Source organism: Clupea harengus, unplaced genomic scaffold (assembly GCF_900700415.2).
Source record: "Clupea harengus unplaced genomic scaffold, Ch_v2.0.2, whole genome shotgun sequence".
NCBI lineage: Eukaryota > Metazoa > Chordata > Actinopteri > Clupeiformes > Clupeidae > Clupea > Clupea harengus.
The window spans coordinates 5709-24019 of NW_024880342.1; the positions used below are offsets into that span (position 1 = coordinate 5709).

At 41.2% G+C, this 18311-nt stretch overlaps 2 protein-coding genes across 2 annotated transcripts; both read left to right on the top strand.

Moving 5' to 3' along the window:
- The first annotated feature begins 3634 nt into the window (after positions 1–3634).
- Positions 3635–9371, top strand: LOC122131936 (cytochrome P450 3A30-like). The gene is made up of 13 exons (XM_042706654.1): positions 3635–3832; positions 4121–4217; positions 4377–4429; positions 4516–4615; positions 5073–5186; positions 5397–5482; positions 5617–5765; positions 6343–6467; positions 6597–6684; positions 6784–6944; positions 7116–7342; positions 7612–7774; positions 8665–9371. Exons 1-13 carry the CDS (start codon positions 3768–3770, stop codon positions 8752–8754), a joined length of 1518 nt encoding a protein of 505 aa, XP_042562588.1. The 5' UTR covers positions 3635–3767; the 3' UTR covers positions 8755–9371.
- A 1385-nt stretch (positions 9372–10756) lies between these two features.
- LOC122131937 (forkhead box protein K1-like) lies at positions 10757–17778 on the top strand. Its single transcript, XM_042706655.1, has 2 exons — positions 10757–12060; positions 16620–17778. Exons 1-2 carry the CDS (start codon positions 11660–11662, stop codon positions 16843–16845), a joined length of 627 nt encoding a protein of 208 aa, XP_042562589.1. The 5' UTR covers positions 10757–11659; the 3' UTR covers positions 16846–17778.
- Positions 17779–18311: the final 533 nt, after the last annotated feature.

The window sequence follows — 18311 nt, forward strand, 5'->3', positions numbered from 1 at the left end:
GAGCTCCTTTTCTATCTGTGCATAGTTTTCTTCCGTGCTGTTCAGTGATTTGGATGCGTATGCTATTGGTTTTCCTTCCTGGAGCATAACAGCCCCTAGGCCGCTTTTCGAGGTGTCGACTTGGAGTCGTAGCTCCTTTTGTGGGTCGAAGTACGACAGGACTGGGCCTGGGTGCTGTGTGATGAGGTTCTTCATGTCTTGGAATACTTTATCATGGTTTGCGTCCCATGCAAACTCGCTGTCTTGTTTCAGAAGCTGCCTGAGAGGTGAGTTTACCTGTGAGAGATGTGGAGCGAATCTGGAGAGGTAATTAATCATGCCGAGGACAGTCTCCAACTCTGCCTTGCTCTGCGGGGGTTGCATCTCCCTGATCGCCTTCACCTTGTTAGGATCTGGTTTGATGCCGTCTCATGAAAGTGTGTGTCCGAAGTAGCTTACCTCGGTCAAGCCTATGCGGCACTTGTCAGGGTTGAGCCTCACCCCTCGCTCCCGTGTGCGGTCCAGCATCGCTTTGAGGCGCTGGTCATGTTCGGCCCTGGTCTGGCCGAAGACCAGTATGTCGTCCACTATGGCCGTAACACCATCCAGCCCTTCATATGTTTCGTCCACGCGCCTCTGGAACTCGTCTTGGGCAGACACAATTCCAAATGGGAGTCTGAGAAAACGATATCTTCCGAAAACTGTGTTGAATGTTGTTAATAATGATGATTCAGTGCTAAGTTTAATGGCCCAATAGCCGGACCTTGCGTCTAATACACTAAAATATTGTGCTCCTGCAAGCTTTGTGGTGGCATCCTCCAGTGTAGGGAGGGGGTAGTGAGGTCGCTGTATTGCCTTGTTGAGAGCTCTGGGGTCTAAGCATACTCTGAGTTTACCAGTCTTTGGCTTTTCAACTACGACGAGTGCATTCACCCATTCTGTGGGTTCTGTTACCTTGCATATGATGTTCTGTTTCTCCATGCTGTCAAGCTCGTACTTCAGTTTGCTGCGCAGGGCGATGGGGATCCTTCGTGGCGGGCATACCACTGGCGTTGCGTCTGGTGCAACTCGGAAGGTGCACACGCCTGGGAATTCACCTATCCCCTGGAACACTTCTGCGTACTCCGCCAATATGCTCTGTAAGGCAGCGTCTTTCTCCTCACTTACAGCCATCACTATTTTGACCACGTTCAGGTCACGGCATGTTTTCATGGCCATGACTGGTGGGGCGTTTGTGTCAATGTCCCTGTATAAGCATCTGAGCTGGCACATACCTCTCACGCTCAGTGTTCCTCCACCATACTCTGTGAGTCTGTGTGCTGCTGGTTTCAGGGGCACGTCCCTGAACATCGCCTGAAACACGCTGGTGGGAATGGTGTTGGCTTGCGCCCCAGTGTCAAGCTTGAATTTCAGCTTTTGTGGAGGTGTGCCTATCCCCACCTCTACATAGGCCTGCTCATTGCTTTTCCCATTGTTCTCGATGGTGACGCTGTCTAGGTACAGGGCTGTCTGTTTGTTGCTCTTCCTCGTCTCTATTGAGATGTTATCAAAGTGCAGATCTGTTTCCTCCGTGAGGTCTTCTGCATTTTCTCCTACAGCATGCACTGTGCCGCGGTAATACCTCGTCGGTGCTTGCGAGCTAGATTTGCAAACTTTAGCAAAGTGGTTCAGCTTCTTGCATTTGATGCATTGCTTGCCTTTAGCTGGGCAGATGTTATTAGCGCCGTGCAGCCCTCCACAGTAGCTACATGCCTTTGCGGCGCTGCTGATGTAACTTTCCCGCTTAAAGTTAGCGTTCGGTGGCGTATGTGCTACGTCTCGTCTGTAGCTAGCGTTAGCTCTCCGGCTAATTTCGTGCACTGTTTCGTGTGCTTTGCTACTCTGGCCCATAGACTTCAACTGCTGCTGGGCTAATTCGTGCGAACGAGCTATGTCTATGGCTTTCTCCAGCGTCAGGTCAGCTCCCTGGCATAAAAGTTTTTCCCTTACCCGGGTCGAGTTGGTGGCAAACACGATGCGGTCCCTGACCATTTCATCACTAAAGTCACTAGGGTATACACAGTCTTTCACCAGTAGCTTCAGCTCCGTTATAAATTGTTCAAAAGACTCACTTTCTCCTTGCATCTTTTCGTTGAAACGGTACCTCGCATAGATGGGGTTGGCTTTCGGTGTGATGTATGCCTTGTATCTATTGTAGTACGTGTCCAGCTTCTTGCCCTGATCCTCAGTGATTGTCCAAGTGTTGTAGACATCGCGCCCTTTTTCTCCTATCCACAGCAGGAGGTAGCTGCACTTCTCTTCCTCGGTCTTCCTGCGCAGGGGTCCCTTGAACATTAGCTCCGTCGTCTGTTGAAACCGTCGCCATGCCTCAGGTAAGTTGCTAGCTTCCCAATCCATCCTTGGAACTGCCACGCCATATGCATCCATTTTTTTCTTTTTTTTTGTTTTCTTTACGCGGTAAGTACTTTATCCTCTATGTCTGACACCATGTAATGTTTTGCCCTCTGGCATACATAAACTTAACTTATATACTTTAGTATAAACTCAGGCTGACGACCGACTTTACTCCGTGCTGGTTTATTCACCGGGGTTTTTCCAACTGCCGTCAATACGTCATTTCTCAACGTACACCTTGGGCTACGGTGTGCACCGTGTGACAAACAGTCACAACAGATATTACATATAACTTGTCATCTGCGGAATTGTAAGATATAGTGTGAACATTACAGATGGTAGGCACAATAAGTAGACCAACCTTTCCTATTAACAAATGTTGTTGCTTATAATTATTACTAGTGACATCTGTAGAGGCATTTATTACCAGTAGCTATTTCTTTATCAAAATGGCACAGCCTAGACATTGAGAGACATTGCGTGAGTACTTTTACTTTTAATACTTAAAGTAAATTTAAAAGTAAGTACTTTTTACTTTTACTTAAGTAGGATTGTTGATGTAGTACTTTTACTTTTACTTTTATTTTCCTGGGTAGGCTACTTGTACTTTTACTTAAATACTAAACTTCAGTACTTCCTCCACCACTGAATAGGCTATGTGTTTCTACTAATAATAGGCTAATGATAATAGCCTAAAAAGCTCTTCCACTGACTAGAATTTAATGAAATGATAAAGAAGCAAACACAGCGCCATCATTTGGTCTTAGCAGTGGTCTAGTCCTGGTATCACATCATGTCATTGGGCTTGCATTCAAACGTCAGACGTGGGGAGAAAAAACAAATATGAGATGAATCATGACACTTGACAGGTATGAGGTTGTGTTAAATATGTTAATTAAAAAGGGAAAAATACAACATGACCATTGTTTGAGAAGGTCCTAAGTAGCCCTAGAGTGAAAAAACATCCCAGAGGAAATGTAACAGGCCTGCTACGTACTGCTCACTTGTGCAGAGAAAGTTTACGAAAGGCTACGAATTTGTTGTCACAGTTATCACTTATAAGTTATAACTGTTATCACAGTCTTTTTTTTCTTTCATTAGGCCTACTAAAGTGGTTTAGAACTGCATCATGAGGTTGCATCATGGGGTTATACTACATTTACAACAGTTCTCTCCCCCGCCGGGCCGCACAACCCCCCCCCCCTGATTCTGGCCAAAGGTTATCACTTCGTTTCATCATCTGATAAAAAAAACAGCCTACTTCCTATTTGTACAGCTCACGAAAACCCTTGAGCTCTTTTGGTAGTTAAGAAGAACCTGTTTTACCACCAATACACGCCGTAACTTCTCACAGTTTTACTTTTTCCGGAAACATCTAACGGACTACAACAAATATGCTGCCTTTATTCTCAGTGGCGACATGGAGTCTACTAGTTTTGCTTTTAACGCTCTTAATAATGTAAGTGACGTTAGGTTGTTTCACACTTTGTAGCGTATTTGTAAAATAGGCTGTAGCCAATGTGTTTTAGACAAGAAAATATGCTAACGCGAGGTGTAATTAAAACGATTTGTAATTGGTAATCTGCATGAACAGTGCGGCTCCAGATTTCAAGATTTTAGATTGAACTCCGTTACCATTTATTCTCCTGACTTGTTACGTGCAGTCACGAGTGACGCGTCCAGTCTAAAAAGCCTTGCAGGTAAACATTTTAATGGAATGTCTATGTGTGGTGTCCTTCTTTCTAAGTTATGGAACTTGGCCTTTCGGATATTTCAAAAATCTGGGCATTCCGGGACCTCGACCTTGGCCATTCGTGGGGTCAATTGTATCAATGATGACAAAAGTGAGCAATCCTTTTAGGCTACATTATTTGCTTATAGATTTTGCCACATAGTGAAATCATAGAAAAACATATTGCCTATGCTATGCACGAATATCAAGTCTTTATGTGGAATCTCACTTCCAGTAGCCTAATTTTCACTCACATTTTTTCACCATGTAGGGTTTTCACAAATTTGATGAACAGTGTCTCCAAAAATATGGAAGAGTGTGGGGGTGAGTTGAATGACAAGCAGGTGAAGGAGGTTTCAGCAGGTGATATATGGAGATCAGAGGTTTCACTTTTCCCTTTTGTCATTCAGGATCTTTGAGGGCAGATCACCAATGCTGATGGTAACAGACCCTGGGTTCATAAAGGCAGTTATGGTCAAGGAGTTTTACACTACCTTCACCAATAGAAGGGTAGGTTCTCATGGCCTACAGTGTCTGAGATACATAGTATGGACATCACCTGCCTCCTTTCATTATGTCAGAGCTACTGCTAGGATTCTTTTTAAATCTCCATATTTCTATAGTATAAGATAAGCATGAAAGTATTAGCTTCATGTAGCCAATATGGGCCACCTTCATTTGCTGCAGATAACTCATAGCTCCATATTTAGAGAGGCCCTTAAAAGTGAATATACAGGTACATAGTGAATATAATTATGTTTACAACATTTTGCGGGTATTGGACATTGGTTATATGACACATCTTATCTAATCAGTTACTTGCTTCAGACAACTGCGTGCATGAGACAGCTTTTTTCAAGGGGAAAAATATTCTGATTCTTGACAAAATGTTTTTGTCAAAATGTGCATTTACATATTATGCTTTACATATACCCAAAGAAACTCACAACTATGTGTATGTACACAGAAAGGCACTTTTGTGGGACCTCTTGCTGATGCAGTAAGCTCTGTTGAGGATGAGAAATGGAAGAGAATCCGGAATACTCTCTCTCCAACATTCACAAGTGGACGAATGAAAGAGGTGAAGGATGTTGGCTGTCCGAAATCCATACAGGAAAGCAAACACTTAGAAGACCCATAAAGTACTATCACTGAATGTCAATGGATGAGATTAGGAAAACTTGAACAAAAGATTAAACAGAGTCTTAGATTTGCTTAATTCATTTTACAAGAGCTTACAATGCAGTTACCAATTCTTAACATTGTATTATGTTGATTCCTGTTGTTCCAGGTCTTTCCCATAGCTACGGAATATGCAGACCGTTTAATGGAATATTTGAAAAAACAAAACTTAAAGGAATCAATTAACATGAAAGAGTAAGTAAAACCTGTATCCTACCAAAACATATTATTTGTCCACTGCTCTGTGCTTCATGCCAGCTGTGTCTACATCAAATGTGTTGTTTTGGAACTGATTCATAGTTTAAAAGTTGTTTCTTGTTTCCCCCCAGCATATTTGGTTTGTACAGTATGGATGTTCTGGCCAGTACTTCATTCAGTGTGGAGACTGATTCCATCAACAACCCAAAGGATCCCTTTGTTGCCAATATGAAGAAACTTATGAATTTCAGCCTTTTCAATCCAGCTTTTCTCATTTCTAGTAAGTATGCGAGTGGAACATCTCCTGCAATATAGTATCTTCAGTTACTCACTTTCTTTGGCTATTTGACCTGACAAGACTCCATGAGGTGTATAATGTCCATTTATACCTTGCCAGGTCATACGGTGACACTTTCATTCCTGTTGCTATCAAGAAGGGGCCCAAGCAACCATCTTCCATTCAGTGCAAAACTATTCTGGCATTCCTCCATCAAATCACAGAACCATGCATGCAGAACTATCACTCTGAAACTAAATAGTGAATGCAGTTGAGCTGTGGCAAAACTGTGCTGCCACCTGCTGCTTGACATGCGTATAACATCATGTCCTATTAAATGACGTTATCTGCCCATTGTAATTAATGGATAAAAATTTTTGTTTTTTCCACCCGAAGGAAATCATGCATGTTTAAAGAACCTGTTTACAAAGATCTATGTAGACCCACTGGAGTGCTAGTAATCTGACAAGTCAGACCACGCATTCGGGGAAGTCAAAGGATTTTGTGAACCTCAAGTCATTGTATTCATACATTTATATAGCTGTTACCTTCACAACCTCCCTTTTCTCTTCCTATTCAGTTGTTTTTCCTTCTCTGGTCCCTCTTATGGAGAAAATGGGTATCAGCTTTTTTTCAAAATCTGTAATGGACTTTTTCTACAAAGCACTCCAAAAGATTAAGGAGCAGCACCTAGAGGACGACAATGTATGTTTACCAGAGATTTACCTTATCAGGCTGTAAATTGTCAGTTGATGTACTTAATGCTAGACTGCAAATGGTAGTGTGTTGGTAAGTCCTGCAATACTCACTCAGGATGTTCTTTTTTGTTGAAAGGGGAGAGTGGACTTCCTGCGACTCATGATGCGTTCTCAAATCTCAAATGAGGAAGCTGAGAAAAGCAGCGAGGATCAACCTGTTAAAGGTATCAAATTTAGCTGAATAGTGTATGCTGAGATCCCATAACGGCTACGGTACATCGTAGAGGTAAAGTCTTGATTTATTTCCACTGTGTAATTTTCAGGACTAACAGATCATGAAATCCTCTCCCAATCATTCGTCTTCATCCTGGCTGGATACGAGACAACTAGTACCACTCTCTCCTCTCTTGCATACAATATTGCAACGAATCCAGATGATCTAAGCAAGCTCGTAGATGAGATTGATTCAGTGTTTCCAAACAATGTAAGTTCAAAAGCGGTAAAGACTACTGTTCATTCTATTATATCTGATAGGAATATTTATTTGTATTATCTAACCTCTAGAATAAGTTGCTAAAGATCATTAATGATTATGACAAAAAAAAAATCAACATCATTGCATGTACCACCAGAGTGTTATATGTTGTTGTTGTAGGCCCCGGTCACCTATGACAAGCTGATGCACCTGGACTATCTGGATATGATCATCTGTGAGTCCATGCGAGTGTGGCCGCCTGCTCCACGTCTAGAGAGGATGTGCAAACAGACAGTGGTGATAAATGGAGTCACGATCCCCAAAGGCACTCTTGTTGCCGTTCCTGTGCACGCTTTGCACCGCGACCCAGAGCTGTGGGATTCCCCTGAGGCTTTCAAACCAGAAAGGTAGAGTCCACTGGATCACTGAACCAGAAAAGCACAGAACCTGTTCCATTACCACTGATAGTATTTTTTAAATGAAAAAAATAAGGATCCCCCTGTCCATATCTACACTATATGAAAAATTACACAAAATGAAGGAGTCAAGTGCTCAAACATTCATTGACTCCACTGATTCAAGGATAATTAGAAAAACTGTAATATTCACAGAGTAATTGAATATTCATCAAGGAAGTGATTACTAAATAAACAACCCTGTGTTTTAATTACTGAAGGTTCAGCAAAGAGAATAAGGAGAGTATTGATCCATACGCTTACCTGCCCTTTGGAGTGGGACCCCGCAATTGCGTTGGGATGAGATATGCTCTTTTGTTGGTGAAATTGATTTTGGTACGGCTGCTCCAAAACTTCAACCTGGAGACATGCAAAGAGACTCAGGTAAGGACTATCCATTCCTAATATCTTTGTGAACAACCATCACTTTTCAAGATTTAGTTATGTCATACTCTTTTTTCTAAGTTCAAATTCCTTCTTTGTACACATTTCATGTAGGCTACCTTCATTATCAGACAATTAAACTTGTAAAGCTGTTACAGGTTTTTAAATCCTTTACTAAATGTTTAATTTTTTCATCAGTAAATGCTTTTAGTTGACTTAATATTAATATACAGATCATTCTAGGTTTAGATTTTGACTCTGTATGTATGTATGTGTATGTATGTAGTGTATACGTATTCTTTCAGAAGAAAAATAGGTTTCATGTCATGTTCCTACTATGCAAATAAATCAACAATACTTCCCGTTGCCTGTAAATGATGAGTCCAGATCAGATTCATAACTGGTTGGAAATGTGAAGGCTGTAAGTTTAGTAATACACAGGAAAAGATGTGAAATTCCTTGTGCTATTGGTTGTGGACTTCCCACAGCAGCCAAACTTCTCACTGCAAGTACTCACACCCAACAACCTAGCCTAAGTATTAAAGGATAAAACAAAACAGGGTGCACCACACCACAACCATCATACCAATACTTAACAACAACAACAACAACAACAAAGATGCCTTTGTGAGTATTCCACTGGGGTTGTCAAGTGGACACCTTCCTTCATCGGTGTGTAGTTGAATTAGGCCCACGACACCTCACGGCTCAACAGTGGGTCTGCCATCCCAGACCCTCCCTGCTCCATACTCACAATGGGTTAGGATACATGTTGGATGTCATGATGTAGGATATCATGGTGTTATCTACAATGGGGGCTGCAATCTCCTACTTGAAAAATTCCCTCTATACCACTGCTGACATTTATCTCTTACTATATTTTTTTCCAGATACCAATGGAACTTGATATGATGTATCGGCCAAAAAAGCCCATAATGCTCAAGCTTGTACCAAGATGTCATTTCAGTGCTGAAGAATGAACATAAGACACTCAATACTGCTTACAATAACTCTAATCTTCCTTACCAAATACCTGACCAAGAACAAGATTACTATTTGCTTTTTTTCCTTAATTCTCATCTGACAACCTAGTGTGTATGAGTATGATTCAAATAGCATTTTGTAATTTTTCACTGATCACTAACCTGACAATATAAACAAAGATTCTGCCTACAATAACTCTAATCTTCCTTACCAAATACCTGAACAAGAACAAGATTACTATTTGCTTTTTTTCCTTAATTCTCATCTGACAACCTAGTGTGTATGAGTATGATTCAAGTAGCATTTTGTAATTTTTCACTGATCACTGACCTGATAATATAAACAAAAATGCCACCACAAAACCATAAGTGAGTAGCATAAGTAAGTGAACAGCAGGCTTTTGATAAATGAGTGTAGTGATCCTTGTGGTTACCTTACTGGACTGGACCACACAGTTGCATAATGACGAGGTTTTGCGTTCATGTTGATGAGTTGGATTTTATTAAACATGTATAATTACACACAAAGGCCATCACATTGTATTGTATTTTAATCATGTAAAGCTAAGCCTTACTTATTTGTATTGTGTAAAAGAATAAATGAGCAAATTATTGGTCTTGTTTTTGAAGTTTTATTTGGAGTATGTGCTCCTTTACATAACACTGAGCTCCACTGATTTCAGGTTCCATATGCTTCCATTCGACTGCATATTGACTGAACACACTGATGATCTTTTCTATGTTTTATGTTTTATTCAATGCCAATCTCTACAGATACTTTACTGCATTTGGGCACATTCAACTGTCTCTGCAGCTGTCTCTGTCAACCTCTCTCTCTTTCTCTCTTGCATTTATCTATCAATCTATTTATTTTTCTTCATCTTAATATCTAACTTCCCCACATCTTTCATTTCTGTCTCCCTCTGAATCACTTTCAATAACACCTAACTACCTATCTATCCATCTATGTATATTTTTCTCTTTCATATCTAACTTCCCCATCTCTTTAATTTCGTTATCTCCCTCTTTTTCACTCACTCTTTCTTTTACTCACTGTCTCTCTCTCAATTTATCTGCCTGTTTCTTTCTTTCTGTCTAATGTCTCAAACTGTGTATAATTTCTTTGTCTTTGTCTTTCACTCACTCGGTCTCTCTCTCTCTCTCTCTCTCTCTCTTTATATCGTATCTATGTTTTTATGAAAGACACACTATACTGTCTCACTCTCTTTAATACATTTTATACTCCAGAGATGAGAAATACTCTTTTCTGATTGGCTGGCAGGTGTCCGGTAATTCTCTATAATGGGACAACTATGAAGTAGATCCAGTGAAAAAGTGTAATCATTGTTCCATATCAATGTTCTGGAAACTCAATCTACATTCAACAATATATTCATATTATATTATCTCATTAATCCCATTATGGTCAAGCGCTCTCTGTGCTTAGCCTACATTACATGTAAATACCTTTCTAATATTTTAATTTATATTTAGCTTTAAATGTAAGTTTTTAACTTGTTGCTTTGCAGGCATTGGTATTTCCTTCAGGAAATGCAAATCTAGTTTATCTCTGACATCACTGTAACCAAATGACCACTGAATCTCCCCAGAAAGTGTAGAAGCTGTAGAAACAGTAGAACAGTGTAGTAGAAACAGTAGTAAGAAGAAAAAAACAGTAGAAAATGACTGTTTCTACAGTGATTGGTTGACCTTTCTCTTCTTCCGGAAGAAGAGAAAGGTCAACTAACAACTGTAGAAAATGTCATATTTGTACAGTTTTCTTTGCAGTTATTGCGGTAAACAGACACAGGTCTATCTCTGTAGTGATCCTTTCCATGTTGTCAGTCACTTATAATAACATTATGATCCCGTCAGTGGTGAAAACAAGCAGTTTACTTTGACGTGGATGCTTGCCCCATAGGGTTGCATTGTATTACATTATATTGTATAGTGTTATAGCGTTCGCAATATCGGACCGATTTTACTCGACTTTGTCCCAAGTAACAATTTGGACCCTCTCCTTGAACTTACAATGGTTTGTCACTAAACGACGTAGTCTACTTGGAATTCTTTCTGATTATTTTTCTGATAATTCTGTCCTCATTAATTGTATTATTATTATTTTATTAAATTAAATGTCGCCATAATAAGCATTTTGTCATCTTGATAGGAAGGATTATAGTACGGATTTTCATGGAGCCTATTTATTGGTGAATACAGACATCTAGCGTACAGATTGTACACTTTCGCGTCTGAAAAAATAGTGGAGCCTAGTCCGGAGCCAGTCCACGTTTTCAGACTTACTTGTACTTGAAGTGTTTATAAACATGGGGACAGCCACTGGTCAGCAGGCCCGGACGTCATCACCTTCGATTCTTTAAACATACTTGAGCATTGACAATGCCGAGATTATTGAACTAAAAATATTCCTCGGCACATCGAATTCGTGAATATAAGCTAAATCAACGATCTTAAAACACTTTTACTAACACAGAAACACTCCAGAAGTGCCACATGTAACGCACGTGTCGTCCGGTTCCAGGAACTGCAACTATATTAACTAATTGTTGCCCAGTGTTCTTAACGGTGAAACAAGTTAGATTCATGATTTTTCATATGATCAGATATTATTACTATTGATAAATAAAGGGTATGTGAGTGTGTCCTCTGCCAGAGAATGTCACTGGCGTACTAATGTCCCTAATCTACAGTGTAAGAACCCAAATACACCAAAGCACCCGAAGCGTAGGCTACTCAGTCTAACAGCGAGCCTGGACCTGCAAATCCATTACGTGAATTACCACTCTCCCTGTTCATGTTGTGACTACCATCAACAGCAACCAAGTGAAGCCTTCCAGCCCTCAGCCATTGCGTTGAAATTCCCTTTGAATTGCACGAGAAGATGGCTGATTTCGGAGATGATACAGGAGCACGGGCCTTGCTAGCGCTGAAGTCTGCACCATGTAGCCCTGTCAGAGTGGCAATTCCACCCATGTTTACGCACTCGTCGAATTCGGCTGGGATCACATCCATGTCCCACTCACCTCCAGCACCGGCCCTTGCACGTCTGGAAGGCAGGGACTTCGAGTTTGTAATGCGCCAGAGGACAGTGACGGTGGGCCGGAATTCATCGCATGGTTCCGTAGATGTCAACATGGGTCATTCTAGCTTCATATCCAGGCGGCATTTGCAGATCGCATTTGAAGAGCCCAACTTTTATCTACGTTGTCTGGGAAAGAATGGCGTGTTTGTGGATGGTGTGTTTCAGAGGAGAGGGGCTCCGCCGCTTCAATTACCACACGAGTAAGTAGTCTTAAGCCTGCTAAAGTAAGGCTAGCTGCAATCAGTTAGCTTGATCGACTCTTGCTGTAGTAATGCTGGATGCTAAACAGCTAGCAACACTGAGCACAAGAATGAAGCTAAATGGCTTGCTAGGTTGCTAATGTAGGCTACAGGAGTGTCAACAGACATTTGTATTTCTGGTTTGTCCGGTCAATTGTCCCGGCGTGTTTGTAGCAAGTTCGGAGTTAGAACTTTAGCTTGCTATTTACATCATGTGCGCTGTAGTTTATGTACCCATGTGACATTGACAGCCATAGCTAACTGGCCAAGGTACTAGCCACACAGTAAGCTGACGTTGACTAGCAACAGTTGTAACGTTAGATAGCTACTTAAACATTGTTTTGACAGGCTAATCCTTTTTTTATTGCAGTTTGCATTGCAAGTGGTTTACATTAAACGACTTCTGTAACTAATTTCCCCTTAATTTTGATACACGGAGTTAAGATTTTTGTCAAGAGGATCTTCAACTGTGTTTGCTACACACATTTCTTCATTTATATTGCAAGTTTGCGCACTATACAATGAGCATTCGTAGCTAAATTACTAAATTGTATTGTGTCAATATCTGTAGATTCTAGGGTGTATTTGGACTTTGTCAACACGACCATGCAGGGGGTGTGTGTGCACCTGATTGGATCTTGGATGGTCGGTGCCCCACGTACGTTTTTCTACTGTTGTTATGAGAAGCCATGATAGACTGTTTCGTGTGGGCCACTGTAGGCCCATCAGTGTGCAATTTTCAGATTTTCCCAGATATCATTAACGTGACATAAGTAAGTTCTACAGACTAGCACTAACAAAACTAGTAGGCTACTGCCGATTTGGTATTCAAGTAGATTTACATGTGAGGCTATATCATAACATACAGTAGAATTTATGGTCAAATATAGGCTTCATTTTCAAGTTGTCTAAATGCAGTATGCCCCAGAATATGTGGTCATTTGGTTGAACCTAAGAAAAAGAAACGTATCCCCTCTGAACTGACAAAATATTTGCCTATTTACATTAAGAATGGCATTAAGAACACTGAGTGGCTACTTGGGGTTACTAGAGGGTCACTGCTTCAGACGACAGTGGGCTACTATCTACATGTATCTAATATATTATATAGATTAAGATTATATATATATATATATATATATAAAAAAGAAATGAACATGTAATGATGTTTCAGTGTTACAGTCAAACTCGCTTTTAGACAACTGTGATTATGAGCACATGAGAAAAATGCCATTTCCCCAGTATTCTTAGACATTCTGTTTTTCTGCAGCTGGCTTTTAATTGCATTTGCAAGATTTTGCTGACACTAACCAATGTAAATAAATGCTAAACTAAACACACATAGAACAACTGAAACAAAGTACCAAGATGCATAGAATTCACAGAAATACTCTGACATACTAGTCTTGCCATGTCCTTGCCGAATTACATCCTAACAGTCATATATAAATATTTTTACTTTATACAGCAAAAAAATACACATTGCACCTATAACTGAAGGAACAGGATGTTTTAGGAAATTACCATTTCTTCTCATATTATCCAATACCAGCCGTGGAAGTGTCCAGAACTATCATAGTTCGCTGCCGTAGCAGCCTATTTATGTGGTAGTCAACCTGGGAAGAATCACTCTTCTTTACACGTGTTAGCCATGTGCAAGTGTGGGAGAACAATTTATCATCATGGCTTATTGTGTAACTCAAAACATTCATGACCCTATTGGGCACAGGCAGTCATTCCCCTGTTTGCTGCTGTATCATGGATTACCCTACAGTACTGGTTTATGCTGGAAGACTGACTTTTCCAGACCAGTGATGTTTTTAGTAGAGGTGTGAGTCTCCACTGGCCTCACAGTTCAATTACGTTTCAAAGGGTAACGATTCATTTATAAAGCGATTCTCGATGCATCACGATGCATCTTGTCCTTCAGATTTTTATTCATGAATACAATCTCTCAGATTTGTACGGAGCCCCTTAAGGCATCATGGTGGTGATTTTTTTTCTGAGATCCTTTTGCTTTAGTGAGGGAACGCAGAACTATCGCAAGGAAATGCAAAAGTATTGCGAGGGAATGCAAACATATCTCTGAAAACAATCACTACTGTGACCCTAGGGGGCCTGTAGATTTGAACTCTGTATTTCCTTTAAACTTTTCACTTGTTAAACAGCTATTCACATTCACATTACATAAAATATTGTGTCTGAATACTAAATATGTTGTAGCCTATTTCTGCAATTCTGCCATTCTACTAAGCTAACGGGATCATCCAGTTACTGTCCTATAAAACAAACATATAACATAAAAACAGCTGGGTATTATAAGATCCAATATGATTAGCAATACCGCAAGGTACTATGAATAGAAATCCATATGTAGGCCTGTCTGTACAAAATACATGTAAAATCTATTGAAAGTATTTGGCTAATATGACACTGCAGGATGTGGTAGCTAGTAGGTCATTAGCATTAAGCTAAGGAGCAGAGCAATATGTGTTAATTTACTGATGTGATAACCGCACAGATGCAGTAAAACACCTTTAAAAAATATGATCAAATGAATGTGTAACTGTACCTGGCTATGTTACGCGTAGTTTGTATTGCCACTGTTGTCTGTGAATTAATTAATACATTTTCATTTATCATTACAACTGCATATCAGAGTGAAATGAGTTGCTTAAATTCATTGTGCTGGCAAGTATATTATTTTACAATTAATTACATTGTGTAAAAGATTGACTGTTTAGTTTGTCTGCATCGATGCAGAATTTTTCACATTAGCTTCGGGAAGCAAAGATAATTTCCCCCAGTGTTTTGAATATATTGGAAATATATAAAATCCAGCACAACATGCTTTGAACAGGTCTGTTCTGGTAGACCAGCATAGTTGTACTGGTGATCACCCACCATAAATCAGTATAAAACCTGGATTTTCCAACAAAATAAAACTGCGAAAACCAGCGGTGGGCTATGCTTACTCTGTGAGTGAGTTATCTTGTTGATTTTAGTTGATCAATACATTTTTGTTTTACAAAGAGCCTGTCAGTAAACAATAGCAAACCACCCCTTGAAAGGCATAAAAAATGCATGTGAAATGAATGTGCAGTATAAAGGCTGAGAGTCCTATGAGGGAGTTTTCATGATCACTAGTTTGGCTTTCAGGGAAATTGGTCATGGCGAGGATTTGTTTAGATTTAAAATTGACAGTGGGTTGTAGAGAGAGATTGTTTTCGAAACACAGTGTAAATCTCCTTTTCCTTGTCCTCAAATGACAAACAAAGGCTATGCTGATTTTAACATGGCTTTCTAAGGACAAAGTGATGTGTAAACATTGGGAACAGCACCACATTCAAAAACTGTCTGTGCCAGGTAGTTATTAAGTGTAAAGTGTAGAGTGTCCTTATTCCATCAAAGTTTGATGGGAAATCTCTGCTTGCCTGGAAGCTATCACACTATCTCAAAGTTGAAGGTTGGTCATAATAGGATTATGGCCTAGTTCCCTCTGTCTCAGTCTGGGTGTCAATACAGAGAATAGATCTGTGGTGATTGTTGCTACGGACGTCGCAATCACTCCTCCTCCTGCAGATGGATGTGAAAACAGGGCCAGAGAGAAAGAGAGAACGAACCGTTGGCCGTATGCCAGGCTTGCCCTTCAAAACAACTGGACTGTGTACGCTGCAGCATTACATGTGGCTTCCTGGTGCAGTACTTGTGTAAATAAGCCCCTTTGGAGGCAGCACACCAATTCATCACTCCCAGGCTGCGCTACAGACAGTTAAAAAACGCTAGGATTGGAGAGGGGGCCGGCTTTAGCCATGGGCCTGCTCTGGTGAGGCTACTATGGCAGAGCTGAAATCATAACAGGATACTACACCAGGAGAAAAGGGTTGAGTCCACCAGTGTTGAGAAGTGCCTTGTTTTCTTCCTCTTCCTCTTGTATACCACTGTAAGACCCAAGCTCGAATTGCTGAAATTCGACCATCTCTTCCCAATTCTGTCCCTTCCCGTTTGGAGCACTCTCTTGCTGTTGATGACCTTCCCGATCCCCTTGTGCTCGTATTGGATGATGAGAGCTTTTTGTTGGTGAATGCATTTCCCATGAAGCCCGTTGGAGGCACTCCTATGTACTAGTCAGTTGCAATCTAAACAATGTCTACTTGCCTTTGTCACCTGACTCAGCCGATGACACGCAGTGTAAACATGACTCGCAGTGAGGAGAGTAATCACCCGTGACACACGCGGTGACGATGTCTTGATTCTGGACAAAACAACAACAGATTTGTTGAAGCAGCAATTGATTTTGAGTTGGTTCTGCCTAACATCGCTGCATCTGTATGAGTCAAACACTTTTTACATTTATCATACTTTCATTCTCATTAATTTAATTGTATCAGCCTGGATTGAGTAAAATGGGTTTTTCTTGTTTGTTTATCAATAAAATTACCCTTGGTGTAAGCACAGCATGTTTTGTCTCTGTTTGCCATTCGTGATGTTGTGTATCTCTCTCTCTCTCTCTTTTCTAGATGCACGTTTCGGTTCCCAAGCACGGTTATTAAGATTCAGTTTACTACGATCTACCACAAGGAGGCCCTGAAGGACGATGCCCCTGTCTCCCCGGTGAGACCCCTCTATCCCCAGATCTCACCGCTGAAAATCAACATTCCTGACACCGACTTCAGAACCATGATGAGTCCACTGCCCTCACCCACAGGAACCCTCAGGTATCTAAAAAGGCCTTTCCTCCTCTAGCTCAACTACCAGCGCGAACATTGTGAGGTTTCTGGCCTGTATCCTGAGGGATTGCAGACACTGTTTACATGTACTGTCCTCAGCAAGTCAGTTTGGGTTTGAAGTGGAGACTGCACTTGCGTGTGAGACAGCATTGGTAAGAGGTAGATGGACACCAGCTCTCTGAAATCATTGCAGGACTTGTGCGATTGTGAGGGTGAATATTTTGTCACGGTCAACTATTAGCGCCGATCATTTGAGCTTTGGGAAATGCACTTCAGATGCAAGTACATTTTTATCATGATTTTGTCATTTAAAAACTGAAGGGAGTAGGTGGGGAAGGTTGGTCTTTCAGCTGGAGCAGGTGGCTGTTGGCATGGCAGTTGTCAAAGAGTATCTTGGCTATTGAACTTGATTTGGCAACAGTCCTCTTATTTATAGACTAAATAATTTCATTCATTTGATCTTTCTTCATTCATTCATTCATTCATTCATTCATTCATTCATTTGCTTTGCACATCGATCTGTTTGTCCCTGATCTTAGAATTCTTATCCAACGCCATCCATCCGTGTCTAGTTCCGAGTTATCAAGTGGAAGCCCGTCAGCACCGTGGCTAACCAAACAACCATGGTTCGGTTATTTCGGGGCCTCCTGAGCAGTTCCATTACATAAAGAGTTCTGCAAAGCCTTTCAGGGTCCCATCAGAACATTATCCTGGCCCAAATACAGTGTTTTACGTGGTACTGTCCATGTACTGTCTGAAAACTCGAACAGATTTATTATGGTGCATTGAAAGTAGAATCCCTGCTAACCTAAGGCTGATTATGCTGCCTAGAGGGTCTTGGAAGCTCCATCTTCGTATAATGTTTCTGTCATCAGAACTGTCTGAAATGAAAACATTATTTTTTCCTCTTGCAAAGTTCACTCTATTGTTTTCAGAGTCTAAAAATCTTGAGGCAAGCAAGTGAGGTAGTGTGTGTCCCCCCCCCCCGTCTTTTTTCCTGCTGCTCCTCGATTCTTTTCCCAGGATTTTTCTGAAGCTCTCCTAGCAAAACCATGTGCACTGTACACACACACACACACACGCTCGCGCACACAGACTTGCCCGCGCACAAACACACACAGACTCGATCACAATTACACACATCATGCCCCCACTGGCAAGACCGCTGCACTGCACAGCGTGTGGCTGGGAGTGTGAGCGGCCTGTGTGTGCACATGCCATATATGGCGTGTGCAGAGCTCACAGACGTCTGATTGGCCGAGAGGAAAGTGTTGTGGTTTAGTGTTTTGAGCCACGGATAGTTTCCTTTTTCCGAGACCCTCCTTGTACCGCCCACCCCCACCCCCACCCCCTTAACTTCCCTCCTCCCCTCCCTTCCTTCTCCCTCCTGCATGCCCTCCCCCTCATGCACTCAAAACAAACAGCATGCATGCTCAGGCCTTCCTGAGTCCTCTCTCCCCACAGGAGGCCACGGCTTCCTTC

What these genes read in the sequence shown, in the direction of transcription:
- LOC122131936 (XM_042706654.1), top strand. Translation starts at nt 3,768, where the DNA reads ATGCTGCCTTTATTCTCAGTGGCGACATGGAGTCTACTAGTTTTGCTT. An exon ending in GAATCAATTAACATGAAAGA is followed by an intron (nt 5,483 to 5,616) that starts GTAAGTAAAACC and finishes GTTTCCCCCCAG; the next exon opens with CATATTTGGTTTGTACAGTA. An exon ending in TCCAGCTTTTCTCATTTCTA is followed by an intron (nt 5,766 to 6,342) that starts GTAAGTATGCGA and finishes CTTCCTATTCAG; the next exon opens with TTGTTTTTCCTTCTCTGGTC.
- LOC122131937 (XM_042706655.1), top strand. Translation starts at nt 11,660, where the DNA reads ATGGCTGATTTCGGAGATGATACAGGAGCACGGGCCTTGCTAGCGCTG. An exon ending in CCGCTTCAATTACCACACGA is followed by an intron (nt 12,061 to 16,619) that starts GTAAGTAGTCTT and finishes TCTCTTTTCTAG; the next exon opens with ATGCACGTTTCGGTTCCCAA.